General features: G+C 35.2%; 1 protein-coding gene across 1 annotated transcript in view; it reads left to right on the top strand.

Annotated features, from left to right (window-relative positions):
• SYNE1 (spectrin repeat containing nuclear envelope protein 1) overlaps positions 1 to 15,444 on the top strand; it is a 423,836-nt gene that overhangs the window by 131,586 nt on the left and 276,806 nt on the right. Inside the window, exons 14-21 of the mRNA XM_090279990.1 lie at positions 36 to 148; positions 692 to 860; positions 6,830 to 6,926; positions 7,673 to 7,875; positions 9,702 to 9,866; positions 10,332 to 10,484; positions 11,504 to 11,647; positions 13,847 to 14,020. Coding sequence (XP_090136116.1) covers positions 36 to 148; positions 692 to 860; positions 6,830 to 6,926; positions 7,673 to 7,875; positions 9,702 to 9,866; positions 10,332 to 10,484; positions 11,504 to 11,647; positions 13,847 to 14,020 — 1,218 coding nt within the window. The remainder of the gene's footprint in view (positions 1 to 35; positions 149 to 691; positions 861 to 6,829; positions 6,927 to 7,672; positions 7,876 to 9,701; positions 9,867 to 10,331; positions 10,485 to 11,503; positions 11,648 to 13,846; positions 14,021 to 15,444) is intronic.

Below are 15,444 nucleotides of genomic sequence, written 5' to 3'. Positions count from 1 at the left end.
ATTTTTAATTTTTTTTTTTAAAAACTGTATCTTAGGATCTGCTTCAAAACACAGATGCCCACAGAAGAGCCTTCCATGAAATCTACCGGACCAGGTCTGTCAACGGGATCCCAGTTCCACCCGATCAATTAGAGGACATGGCTGAGAGGTAAGAGAATGTCTTCACTGAGGTGCTCTTTAAAATGCTCAGTGAATGCTCTTTCCATTTCTTTTCTTTTTAATGAATTTATTTATTTATTTATTTTACAGAAATGCTTACATTTGGTACAATAAAATTGGGCTTCCGTAACATATGCTTAAGAATGCCAACATTTAACATGTTATTAATTGAAAAGAGTAAACCTGATTATCTTCAGAGCCTGGAAATGACAGAAATGTTTTTTTTCAGAGGCTGTATTTTTATTCAGTTCTGTGAGGAACATTATGTAATATTGCAAGAACAGTTTATAAAAGAAACAGACGAGCGATGTGCTGGCAAGAGAAAGAACTAAATCAAAGACTACAGTCAGTCATGATTTGCCTTTAACCCCAGACCCAAGAAAGAAATCAGATCTCCAAACAGTGATTGACCAGCCAGAGTTTAGAAGACCTTTTGCCTGCACTATATTTAACACTGACTGTAACAGATTAAGTAAGCACCGTTCTGTTACTATGAGTTACATTCCATGAATTCTCGGTGTTTTATTTCTAGGTTTCATTTTGTGTCCTCCACGTCAGAACTACACTTAATGAAAATGGAATTTCTAGAATTAAAGTACCGTCTGCTCTCACTGCTGGTTCTTGCAGAGTCAAAGCTGAAGTCTTGGATCATCAAGTATGGGAGGAGAGAGTCGGTGGAGCTGCTTCTGCAAAACTACATTGTAAGTCTCCCTGGTGTTTTGATGGAAAAATCAAAGGACCCATGGATTTAGCACTGAATACCTACCAGTTTATTTGACACTGTTAATTTAATCATGAACTTAACCATGAAAGGTACCAGGGTGTTAAATGGGTTCAGTATAAGTTTCTGAGCTGTTCACAACAATCTGAAATATACACCCACAGTCTTCAGAAATCTAAAAGCTTTTGCTGCATTAATCATATTGAACCGTTGTCACGGACTTTACTGCTTAAAAAAAGAAAAGTTTTGCATTGCATACCCATGACTTTGATTCTGAGGTAACCATTGAAACAGTGAAAATACTTAAAGATTACTTTCATGTCTCTAAAATCCGATATTTGAGGACAGTTCTCAGTTATTCGAAACTAATTTTTTAGATTAGATCCCGCATGTCTTTTTTATGACTATTCCTGAGCATTTTGCTTCTTGTGTGCACCCAAGAAAAGTAAAATTTTGTCTATAAATATCTGTACCAGTTTGATTTTTAAAGATTATCTCATATTTTGGGCTATCAGTAAAGATAACCCTATATCTGCATAGAACAGTATCCCTGTATTAAGCAAGGAATTAGATTGTTCTATAACTAGTAGATTCCATTTATATGAAGTTAGAGGATTATAATTATTAAAGGCACCTTATTTCTCTTAGTTAAACATGACCCCCCAAATTTATTAGCAATACACATTTTCTCACAAGATGAATGTTAATAGAATATCTCAGTTCTATATTGTTCCATTTATGTTTAATCACAAATTCTAAATGATAAATTGATCAATTGAAAATACAGGCCCATTTTTAACCTGACTAGTCACAATGACTATAATTGATGTGAACGATACTTGTTGAAACCATGTCTTTACTGAAGAAGTATTCCAGAAACATAATACATTTTGCTACATTTTAATTTTATTTTCTAAGTGATAAATGAACAACATGCATTTGAGGGAATAAGAAGTTTAGCAGGTGTGTAGTAAACTCTTTCTCTGGATTTAATCCACTTGTCACAGAAATAATTGTCAAAGATAATGTGAAATGTGTTATATGTTTCCTTATTCATTTTTAATTTTTTAAGTTTAAGAAACCACACTGGACTTCTAAATATTATAGATATGCATTTATATTTTTGGGTTTAGCCGTATCAAATGATACCCTCCGAGCTCAGTGGGTGATTACTCAGGAGCCATCTTTGTTCTATTTAAGGACGGCCAATCAGATTGAAATGCCTAATGGAATGTTGCACCAGGTTAATATTCCAACACAGTGATGTTAGTAATTCTCTTTGAGCTTTTCAAATAAAGGATTTGTGAGTGGAGAATTGTTACTAATGATATTTTTTTAAAGCAGTACTTTCTGCCTACTGCATAAATAAAGAGAAGTTCACCAAGCTGCTCATTTAAAATTGTTCCCTAAGTCAAAGTTATTTGCGAAATTGCTTCTTACTCTGCAAACAACAAGTTTCAATGAACATGCACCAATATTCTTATCTCCTCCGGGAAGATACCTGTTTATCATTCATACTTCTTTTCCAAAAAGGGTTTTATGGTATTTTTAAAGAGTTTGGATGATTTTTGAAGGTAATTTGTCATGTGCCAAGTGTTTTGCTCATGTCGTCCCCCCTCTCAATGGTGACCCTACGGGCAGGGCATTTCCTATGGAGGAAATAAGACAGCTCGCTCAACGCGCGTGCTCCCGCTGACAGTTGGTAAAGGAGCGGAGCTCGTATTTGAATTCACCTCTTTCCAACTCAAAAGCCCTTGTGTTTGAATACTGAGCTTCACTGTGTAACAAAACTAGCTGTGAAAAAAAAATATTTTTTTATCCTAAAAGACCAAATTATTGAAATGATCTCTTGCAGCTTAGAGAACTTAAGGATTGTAACGCACATTAATATTAGTTCCATTTAAGGTTGGTCCATACTGACCATGTTTTACACTTTCATACAGTAGCCTGATACTTCCTCTTATTTCTGTACTAGGCAGCATGAGTTTGGGGCAGGTGAGGTTAAGTGGGGGACATCATGGAAGCTTAGCCACTGGTTGCATAGAAATGTGTTGAATCGTGGCTGAGCCACTTACTACCCATGTGACTTTATAAAATATATAAATTCTAGAAGACCTATTCTTTCCCAAATTTCTAATAATAATAATGATACTAGTAGAGCACATACAAATTTAAAAATAATAGAACAACAAGAATTTTCTAAGGAACAAAGACTGTCACATAGCACTTTCCTTCCTACCTCACACCCCACAGATTGTCTCTCATCCTTTTGGAGTTTGTGGGAAGATCGCAATCTTTAAAACAGACTATTTCAAAGAGTGTGAAGACTTGCAAATAAAATTATATGTCAAGTTTTTAAATGCAATTCTTTTCTTGGTTCTTAAAAAAATTTATTATAATGAGCCATATGCTGCCACATCATTTAATAACCAAAGTAATATTCAGGATGTAAAATTTCCATAATTATCTTTGCCTTAGTCTGAATTCTCAATTCACTCTTTTAAAAAATTCTATTCTTCAATTACTTTTGGCATTCAATATTATTTTATATTAGTTTCAGGTGTCCAGCGTAGTGGTCAGAAAATCACATACTTTACAGAGTGCACCCTTCCCCCCCCCCCGATATTTCAAGCACCCACCTGGCACCACACACAGTTATTACAATACTGCTGACTCTGTTCCCTATGCTGAGCTCTACTTCCCCATGTCTGTTCTGTAACTACCAATTTGGACTTCTTACTCCCTCACCTTTTTCACCCAGGCTTCCAGCCTACTTGCTTCTGGAAACCATCACTTTCTATGAGTCTGTTTTTGTTTTGTTTTGTTTATTTCATTCTTTAGATTCTGCATATGTGTTCCTTGCAGTATTATTTACAATAGCTGAGATATGGAAACAACCCAAGTACCCATTAATAGAAAAGTAAATAAAAAGGTTGTGGTGCATATATACAATGGAATATTACTCAGCCATGAAAAAGAATGAACTCATTTGCATTAGCATGGATGGATCTAAAGGGTATTTTGTTAACTGAAATAAGTCAGATAGAGAAAGAGCAATACCATGTGATTTCACTTACGTGTAGAATCTAAAGAACAAAATAAATGAACAAACAAAGCAGAAACTGACTCCATTCAATCCTACTCATCTAAATAAAAAGATATATATTTTTTAAGGTTTAGAAAATTAGAGAATCTGCTTTCTCTTCTTGTATAAGGTACTTGGGTTTATAGCTGACAAGTACTTAAGAGGTTCTTGGAAAATACTTCACCAATGCTCGTTGATTAATTTAGGCCACATGCTAATGATAAGTGATTACATACTTTAATGGAAATCAGAAGATGATTGGTTTGGTTCTTACTGTCAGAATTGTTCTTGATATGACTATGTTGGATAACACATCCTTCAATTTTATTATGGAAGAAATAGAACAACATTTCATTCTTTCACATAAAAATCAAAGAAGAGCTCTTGGAATTGTGGACTCTGTGGATGCAACAAATGTAATATCAACCTTTATTTTATTGTTTGTAATTGTTTTATTAATGGGCATAGGTAATTCTGATGAAACTACTCCTCAGAGTTGATTTTTGAAATCTTAAATAATCTGGTTTAGTTCCCTTTAGTGAAGTACATGAGCTCTTTATTTATTATATCTGTATTTATCTTGTGAGAGTGGAAATAGTCTTTTCCACCAAGACTTTGAATTGACTGGAATAGAGAGGTATCTGAGATTTTTAAAATGACTAATGACTAACATAGCTTATTTGTTGAACTTGATATCCAAATGTAAACCTTATTTTGAAAGAAGTAAATTAATCCTGTCACTATTATTTTAAACACACATTTGTGTTTACTTTTGCATTCTTCTGAGAGACTATGTCTAGAGAGCTCACAGTAAAAAGGAGATTTAGCGGTCTTCCCGCTAAAGTGGTTCTAATAAACAAAATAATTCATGTTACTAAATGGATTTACTCAATATTCAGGAAAAAAGAGCCAAATTAATGAAACAATTAAAATTAAATACCACAGCCCTGGCTGCTGTGGCTCAGTGGAATGAACGTCAGCCCACGAACCAAGTGTCACTGCTTCGATTCCCAGTCAGGGCACATGACTAGGTTGCATGTCAGGTTCCCAGTTGGGGGTGCAAGTGAGAGGCAACCACACAGTGATGTTTCTCTCCCTCTCTTTCTCCTTTCCCCTCTCTCTAAAAATAAACAAAAAATTATTAAAAATAAAAATAAAACTAAATACCACAAAGTGTCATTTAAAAAAATTAATTGTTTAGGTTCCTCATGGGAAAACTCAAGTGTACTTTAATGAAACTTTACAGTATTTATAATGTTCTTAAAAATCTCCTTTCTACCCTTATATCAAAAATAAAACTAGAAATAAACTTTTCTCTCCATTTTTAATTTATTTGTAAACTACTCTAGCAAAAGCATAATTGAGTCTTTCTGTCCAGTAGAGACACAATTCCCCACTTCTTGGACATTGGAACAATTATTTTACCATTAGCTTCTTGAAATTTGTGCCAAAACTAAAGACTATTTTAAACATTTTGCCAGATATATTTACCTTTCAATTTCTTACAGTGTCTTGAACATTAGGTATAATTTTTGATTTTTAAGCAAATCATGACTTGCTTGTTTGGTTAAGTTACTCAAAATTTAAATTACAGTAAATTACTCATTCTCCAGTTGGGGAGCGGGGAGAGGTTAAAAGAGTAGCACATAAGGCTAAATAATGAACTAACCCACCAATAGAGCCTTACTTTATTCTCACACAAAAAACACAAAAATAATGATGCCTATTAGTATTCATGATGGAACCCCACATTCCAAGAAATTTGCCACTGTCTCTCTTAACTCCTTCCCTGAAGAATAGTGAATATATAAGTAAGTGCTTTATACATATAAAATGATATGAAATGTATTATATATGGAATTTTTAAATGTTATGTTGAACTGTAATAAATGTTTATAATAAATTCAAGGGGTGTCTGTGAAATTGCTATGTAAGTGGTTCGTCTCTGCACGCAAGTTTTTTGCATCTCCAGGTGAAGCGTTCATCAACCTGCTACTGAGGACTTCAGCTGGTTTCTGAAGGCTAATTTTGCACTTTATACTGACACTTACCAAACATTTTAGTGAGTGGATCATAAGAACAGTTATGCTATTAAAAGAAATTAAAGAACTTTTGCTGTTATGCTGTTACCTATAATTACATAAATTTTCTACTTTAGAGAAGTAAGAATAATCTTTGAAACAGGAATTTTTTTCATATTTGTTGGAATTAACTATAATAAAACTTACCTAAGGATTTCTTGTGTACTCTTAATTTTATAATATCCATTTGCTGATAATGACTCTGTTACATATGTAATTTACATACTAATATAGGCATATCTTATCTGTAATTTTTAGATTAAGAAATAGAAATTGGAGACCACAGATATAGGAGGAATGTGTAATTATTGAATCTTTTCCTACTTGTAAACATTTTTATACTTCTTATTTTAAGGAAAGTGTGCAATGTGCCAGTTATTTATAATCTGAATTTTCTTAGACCCATCATTCACCAGAATTACTATTCAAAGAACAACAGAATTTCACTGCTAAAACCCAGTGGGATACTTGATAATGTTCTTCTAAATTTTGTGCTTTCTAAATGTTAGCCACAGGTTCTCTGGAGAAACTTCTAAAAACAAACCCTTGGGTAGAGAAGAAATAGAGTATTTTCTCAATCTAGGCATGAGTTAGAATTCAAAGTGTGGAAATAATTTATATTCTCAGAATAATTAAATTATTTATGGCAGTTGAATTGATTTGATATTTTTAGGAAGAGCGGGGTTGGTAAATTTGGGTAGCATATTTGCATACTGAAGAGAGTCAACTTTGGCATTTCTGCCTAAGCCAGTATCTGCCATTCTCTAATTATCACTTTTCTAGACTTTCATAGAGAACAGCAAGTTCTTTGAACAATATGAAGTAACATACCAGATCTTGAAACAGACAGCTGAGATGTACGTCAAAGCTGATGGTTCAGGTAAAACTCATGACAGAATTTGTTTCAGTGTTGAATACAGTAAAATTTAGAACCTACAAATCTCTGAATGACCAAATCATTTTTCTTTCTCTGTGTGACCGTACATACCATTGGCCTGGAGAGCACGGATTGGATTCAGTCCCACTGACTTTGTGTCATGCCTAGCCTGCATAATCATACTCCTTGTGTGTGTGTATGTGTGTGTTTGTGTGTGTGATTTTCTGAGAGAGGGCAAAATAAGATTCATTTTCTCAATTGCAATTTTCCAACCTATTTTCAATTCTGAAGATTAAAAGCAAAAAAATGGACTAACTTTAATATTTAATAAACTAAATGAAAAATGAAAACTTAAGTTTGTGCAAAGACCTAAGTTGTAAAATATGCTTGTTTCAATTTGTAAATGTCTGTCATATTAACTGGAAATGAACTATAGCTTTTGTGATTACTACTATATATATGTGTGTGTGTGTGTGTGTGTGTGTGTGTGTCCATCTGTTTGCGTGTATATAAAATGCGAACAAATACATACATCATTTATTGTATCCCATTTATCAGGAATTTTCTATGAATACCTGTGAATAAGAGATAACATATTCTCAGCAGTAACTGAGTGAAATTCTAACATTGCACTTGTTAGATTTTTAATCTAAAGAATTATAAATGCACACTGGTGTCATAGACTCTAGAAAAAAGACATGGTGGATTTAAACTATAAAATAAGATGCAATTTGTGTTGTCTGTGTCAGTGGAAGAAGCCGAGAATGTGATGAAATTCATGAATGACACCACTGCCCAGTGGAGGAACCTCTCCGTGGAAGTCCGGAGCGTGCGGAGCATGCTGGAGGAAGTCATCTCTAACTGGGATCGATATGGCAGCACGGTGGCTGGTCTGCAGGCCTGGCTAGAGGATGCTGAAAAAATGCTAAATCAATCAGAACATGCCAAAAAGGTGAGGGTGCTTCTTACAAGAGGAAAAGAGACATGGAAATTTAAAAACGAGAGATTTTTACAGCATAGTTCTCTAGGGAGCGTTACATACTTACAACTTTGACTCAAGAATCCTGACTTTGCCTGAAAAGTGGCGCTTTCAGGTTAGTGAATTATGTTATACCAAGAAATACACCACTTTATAAAAGTTGTATTAGAACAGTTCCCTGTCTGATCAGTTCAGCGTTTGATTTTGCGTTCAGACGAGCAGTTACTGATGGAGGGACTGCTAAACCCAAATGGGCAGCAGAGGGCGCTGTACTCACAAGGTCTTGTACTCAGGGCAGGTCCAGGGCACCGCCCTGTGGATTTCCTAATTTAAGATGAAAACAGCTTTGACTAAACATAACATCGAAACTGTGTGATGGCACACACCAGTTACACATACTGGGTCACTGCATTCTTGTCTCTGGGTTTTTTTAACCCTCAGTCAAGGGCCTCATTCTCCGAGTGATTTTTCCACTTCCACTTACAGGTGTATATGTGCGTGTGCAAAAGTTACTGTTTTAATGTCACTTACATTAAAAAATAACATGAAATGGACTAATTTCTATATATACGGGGTGGGTAAAAGTAGGTTTACAGTTGTGAATATATGAAACACGAGTTTATTCTTCCATTATTTATTTATTATTGTATTATTTGTCTTATTATTGTTATTATTTCATATCCTTACTTAATGACTAATCTCTTAGGTAATGATGGTGGGTAATTTAAACCTGCTTTTGCTGACCCCTGTATATACTTATTAATGGGAACCTGACATTTCTCACAGAAAATCAATTTATATGTAAAAGGTATTAAAATGCCAGACTCCAATAAGAAATACCGTACATACATTAAAATTACCGGTTGCTATCCAAGATTGGTTCACTTATTATTGTGTTATAGAAGTAGATGTATAATTTTTAACTGTCTTACCATTTTCGATTTCACTTAGGTTAAATATTCTTGTGTAGCTGATGGTGTCAAAAACGAGATAGCTGTACAGATTTTGTGATTAGACCACAGTGCCTTGTAGATGTCATATGTGTTCATTTTATCCAAGGAAACATAACTGCCAGGAACAAAATTGTTCTCATCTATTTCTGGAGGAAGAACTCCCACATGTAGCTTATGAAATGGATTTTGAACTGTCTCTTGTTATCCCTGCTGTCACTGAAGTGTATGTATGTAAACACTTGTACACATGCACCTAACTTGAAATCAGGTGAAAACTGCTCCTGCTTCATTGCCAACCGGGTAGCCTTAAACAAATAAGGGAGGATGTCATTGTATTGTGTTCCTGACCCAGATATTTAATTTTTTAAAAATTTCCTCTGTTGGCTTATTTCCATGATTAGTAATTATCTGGATGGTGTTCTCTATTCTGATTTGAAGATCAGAAGCAACAAGTCAACATTTGTTTACAATTCTTTTGAAGAGGCTGTATATTTTCCTAAAATAGAACCTCTTTGAGATGACTCTGGCCCCAGTACTTATGCACACCTAAAGACAATGTACAAGTCCTTTATGCTCACGGAAATTCAATTTTTCATCTGTAAAATAGGAATGACAGAAAATGGTCATGTTTTGTCTTCAGCAAAAGATACAGGGTAGCTATTCTTATGAGAATACATTCAGCGTTTCTACTTCTGAAATTTTAAAAAATTTAGCATTTTGAGAGTTAGGATTTACCTTAAAATTTTGCGCAGCTTTTCAAAGATATTTCTTTTAGGTTGGTCATTATCATATTCTTTATTAAACTTGCTTTATGATTTACAATAGTATGCTTTGTTTGCTGTTCAGGATTTTTTTCGAAATTTGCCTCATTGGATACAGCAACACACTGCCATGAACGATGCCGGCAATTTTCTGATTGAAACATGCGATGAGGTGGTTTCCCGTGACCTTAAACAGCAATTATTATTGCTAAATGGGCGATGGAGGGAGTTGTTTATGGAGGTCAAGCAAGTATGTCTTCTCAATTTATATATGCTTAAAACATGCATGTGTTATAAATGTTGTGATGAACAGTCTGTTTAAAGACTCTCTTATTATTATAACAGGCGCTTTTTAAAGCAGGGTCCAGATGTGTTTAGAACTGTTATATTTATATTTTGGTCCTTTATTCTTTCCCCTTAATAATGGAGGAACATAAGAGAAATGTGTAGTTGGATTAAGGATTATATGGCCATATGGGGCCTACATATATGGAATGACTCATGTTTCAAATCATAATTCTTCACTTCTATGCTAGTTCCTTCTTCCTTTCATGGTAATTGGACTTCAAGTGCATCTAAAATAAGAACCAGGAATTAGAGTCTTTCTTTCAGTGTAACAGTTGCAGAGAGCTTATAGAAGTGGAGGTTACAGGCTTCCAGAGTCTTGGCATAATGATTTTCAGAGTTGCCCCCCTGCCCCCGTTTTTCTTAACAGTATGCTCGAGCTGATGAGATGAACAGAATGAAGAAGGAATACACAGACTGTATTACTTCCCTGTCTGATTTTGCAGCTGAAGCCCACAGGAAACTTTCTGAACCCGTAGAAGTCTCTTTTATTAACGTCAAGTTATTAATTCAAGAACTGGAGGTGAGGGGACTTTCTGGACCATAAAGTTAAAAACCTATTCTGTTGTGAAAACTAAGATCAGTGAAGTTATTCAAATCACTGCAGAGCTTTTTCCATGTCTCCTTGGATATGTGTGTGTGTCCTGATTTGAACTTCAATAAAACTTTTTAAATTGTCGTCAAATAAAATATCTATTTGAATTTTTAAAGATATGTTTTGACCATAAAGCAACTTCAAAATATTTTTTAATTTGGAGATTTTTTTTTACAAGCAAATTATAAAGCACTGGAAGAAAACAAGAGTCTGTAGATAATACCTCTACATAAATGTCTCCCACAGTAAAGGATTTACTAAATGGATTGCACTGATTAAGTATTTTAAATACCTTGCGGCTCTCCAAGTGAAGTAGTGAAATAATATTTAATGACATGAAAAACTTTCCCAATATATTATTAAATGAGAAAAGCAAAAAATGGTACCATCCTTTTCTTTTTGTAAAAATTAAAAATGGGTGTAAACACACATAGGAAAAAAGCATTAATGATGTAGTTAGTGATGAGTGTTGGCTCTGGTTATTACTGTGTGAAACTTTAATTTAAGTTTTATTTATCCTAATTCATTTCTGGTTAACAGATTTTCTGCAGTGACAACGTGTTTCTTTTTTAGAAAATAAATTTAATTTTGAATTCAGAGGCATTGCCCTAAATTGTTAACATGCATTTACTTGATATAATGTTTATATACTACATTAACACTTACAGTATGTTCAAAGTGTGAAGATCACGTCAGCATATATTTATGTTAAATTAAGGATTTCTACTTACCCTTTTTTAATAAAAATCTTTTATTTATATATATGACATTACCACCATATAACATATTAATAATGAAGGAAAGCAGTAACTGGAATCTCCAAACGTTTATTATAAGTATAGAATTTTACGCAATGCATATCGACTTTCGCCTAGCTTTCTGTAGTGTGCTGAAGTTAAAAGGAAATGTACCATATGCTAATTTAGCTGTTTCAATGATACGTGCAGGATATTGAGCAGAGGATACCTGTGATGGATGCTCAATACAAGATAATCACAAAGACAGCGAACCTCATTGCTAAAGAGAGCTCCCAAGAAGAAGCTAATGAAATGTTTGCAGCCATGTCGGGGCTCAAAGAGCAACTAACCAAGGTGAGAAAATACTTTAATGCAGGACACCCTGGGGGGGGGGCCACAACATTAAAAAGCATTAATGATGCTGTCACCCACGGGCAAGTCATTGCTTGTTAACAAATCATGCTTTTTGTTTCTTAGTGTGATTTTGGTTTAGTAACTTTGTCATCTAGTAACTATGTCATGAGTTTTTAAAATGGAATGTTGGGGCTGCTAGCAACTATTCTGTTAATTTAGAAGTATTTGTAACTGTATTTTAATAGAAAGATAAGCTTCTTCAAGGGGGACAGGGGACCAGTTAAAAGTGATGAAACAAAAAGGGGAGAAATAGAGGAGTGGGGGGGAGAGGAGATCAGATATTTAAGTGAGTAAGAATTCCAAAATGCTCTTTTTTGGATAATTTATGTGATGTATTTGATGTACCTTTACTCTAAGAGTACTTATGCTATTTGCTGCTTGCATTGCCACAGAGCAGGGGGAATTCTGCTCTCTTCATCTCACGGAGCTCCCATAGACTTAAAATATTTACATTTAGCCACTTCTGTGCAGGGAAGTCAATGAATATCAAGCATTAGCCATAAGTCTCTTTTATTCTATTGAGGCATTTTTCTTAAGGCCTTAGGAAGTTCCACTGGGATACTTTTATGTATCTAACATTGAATTTTATGAAGACTGTATTGTTTGCAAAGTCCACTTAGATTAAGGCACTAATTCCTGGTAAAATACCTGTTAACTTGGAGAGAAAAAGTCAAAAGCAACTAACCGATGTGAAATCAGCCATAGAGAACTAAGAAAAAAAGCAAATAGCCGAGATAGGTGAATATCGGAAGAACTGCGGTCATGACAAAAAGAAAACTTAATTTGTCGAACCGGTATATATTAGAATGTTAATTTTTGATACCTGTTATTTTAACATTTAAGTTATGAGAATTTTAAAGATTGGGTTCGATTCAAGTCAACACAATCTATTTGATAACCGCCCAGCAGCTTGGGCTCACACATCTTCACCTGCACCAGGCTCAGGGATTTAGGGCGCCCTCTGAGAGGGCACATTGCACCTGTGCACACCTCTTAGGCATTATTCTGTCTTAACCGCTGCTTCAGATGTCGCGTCTCGGTAGGTTTTCTGTTGCATCCCGGGAAGGTTTATACGGCACACGGATTTTCGTACGTGAGAGCAGATTCCCACATTTTGTTCAGAATGATTTTAGCACCTCCCTATGACAGTGGACCGGTAGCATTCTTTTCATGCCTTTTCCTTCAGGTAATGTGTCCAAGAACATGAGAGCATGATGGTATTTATAATTTAAGAAAAAAATAAATACAGGAATGACCTACTAATAAGTCTGTAATGTCCTTTGTTTGGTTCCCACACGTTTTTATAATACTTTTGAACCAAGTCTAAGTTAAATGAGTGGGGACAGGAAGTTCTTGGAGAATCGTAGGTCCTGGATTCCAATATAAAGGTGACAAGACACTGTAGCTCTCTCAGTCTCCAGGAGCTGAGGCCCCCCCACCCCCATCATAAAAAAAAATACTAATACAGGCTTATAAAGTTAAAAAAATTACAAAAAAAGACATAGGGCTGGGCCAGTTCAGCCTAGGGAGATGTCCTCTAACATGGGAACCTTCGTGAATATATTGGTACGTGACAAGAGCATTTGGGATGAGTAGGGTGTCGACAGGCAGGAAGGAGCCAAGAACGGAGCTCAGGGGAGGGAGGAAAGCCCAGGCCTTTCTGGGGAGAAGGAGTCAAGTTTGTAAACACGTCTGGACTTAAAGAGTTCGAGCAGCAGAATTCTCGAAAATTAAGCTGGCAGGCACAGATGAGTCCAGATAATGTAATCCGTGACTGTCTTACTTCCGATGTCGAGGCTGACGTGAAGGTGGGTCACACAGTTTAGGAAGAGCAATTTGATGCCGCCTGGTTCACTGACAACATCTTTGAGGTGGGAAAGTGCTATTGAGATGGACTATTGAGATGCATTTTCATGAGAAAACTCTGGCATTTATTTATCTCAATGGTATAGTAATATTGTTTTATATGTACAAGTTTAACAATACATAGGAGATATCATTAAATAAATGTCTTTGGAGATCTGTAAGCACATACCGACCATATCACTAACAAAAAGGTCCCTGAGAGCTATGAGCAGTGCCCTGAGCTTGTGACACTTAATGGCGGTTAATGGACTTTTTGTTTTTGTATTTTTAAAGGTCAAAGAGCGGTGCTCCCCACTCCTTTATGAGTCTCAACAGCTGTCAGTGCCGTTGGAGGAATTAGAGAAGCAGATGACGTGCTTTTATGACTCACTTGGGAAAATCAATGAAATTATAACTGTTCTGGAGCACAAGGCACAATCAAGTGCTCTTTTTAAACAAAAACATCAGGTAAGAAAAAGTCCCATTCAGGAGATGCAGTTATTTTAAAGTATGCGTAAGAAGACTGAGGTAGTGCTTAAAGTGATAGCAATCCCGTGAGGACAAGAAGCCTTTTTCTAGAATAGTACTGCCAACTCAAAACAAAAATACATCTTTTCCAAAGGTAAAAGCCCTGTCACTACAGATAAAATAAAAATTATATATTAAAAGATGTTCTAGATAACTTATGTTTTATATATTTAGGTATGTATTATATGAAATAATTACATTCCATTCCTATACAGTATTTATAATCTGTGATATGGATCTTATCTTTGCCTCTGGGACCAGGTCCATATACACAAACATAAAATTCTGGAAATGTGTTTGGAGTGATAATCATTTTTATTTGTCTCATTTTTTAGTAAGTCGGTTGGCCTCCTTCTGAGTGTTGTGGTTAATTGACTTATTGTGTTGGTTTATTATAAATGAACCGACCCATCAGAGGAGGGTGAAATTAATGAACAAAAGGTTTGCCACTGTATTAATGGACATAGGTTCATGGAAAGGAGGCAGCGTCACTTAGGAGAAAGGGAGTGTCTGGAATGAATCTGACAGGTATTCAGATCTTAGGTCTGATACCACAAATTACAGAGCCTGGGTTAGCTTTTATTTCCTCACCTTAAATTACCTGAGTTGAGAGTTTGTTGTGGAAATTACATTAGATATTCTATAATCTGTCTAGCATATAATATATACTCTGTAATTAATAGCAATTATTATTTTTATTGATTATAAAGAGATAATGATTATACCACCAGACCCTATTCTAATGGATTCTCATCATATTGAATAAAGATTATTTTTCATTTTGAGTCAGAGTGCCACTTCTTACATTCCCACATTGCTATAAACTGCCACAAAAGAATCCTTCCACAATGAAAATATTTAGTGTTTAATGATAATATTTAATATCTTTCTATGTTACTCTTTTACCTCCTAAATCTTCCAAAGGAAAAAGTATGTCCTTATTCTGTTTTGCCAAAGTAAAACAGAAATTCTGCTCTTAATATTTGTATCCAAGTGAGCCATGTGAAATGTTTTTCCAAAGCAATTGAAGATGTTAAAATGCAAATGGTATGGTTGCAAGTCAAAAACTGACTGTCTTCCTTGGGCTGAGCTGGATTAGTTCCATGATGGCAGCTGCAGAAATCACTATGGTGCCAGGGTACAAAGAGAGGAGGAAGGGCCTATGTGAACATTGCTTCTTGTCCTGCAAATGTGTGACAGTCCTGAGTCCTCCCGAGGGCATTGGCCTGCTGCCTTTGTGGTAACGATCTCGGGTCCACCATTTCATCAATGAGACTGATAGCTTGTAAACCTTAGGAATTCAAAGGGTGTCTATTCTACACAAATAATATATACTCTTCTGCATCTGACTCAGTAAAGTATAA

The sequence above is a fragment of the Furipterus horrens genome, unplaced genomic scaffold (genome assembly GCF_987537825.1).
Source record: "Furipterus horrens unplaced genomic scaffold, mFurHor1.1.pri manual_scaffold_6, whole genome shotgun sequence".
Classification (NCBI taxonomy): Eukaryota; Metazoa; Chordata; class Mammalia; order Chiroptera; family Furipteridae; genus Furipterus; species Furipterus horrens.
The sequence above is the reverse complement of the archived record's forward strand: the minus strand, read 5'-3'. Positions and strand labels throughout refer to the sequence as shown.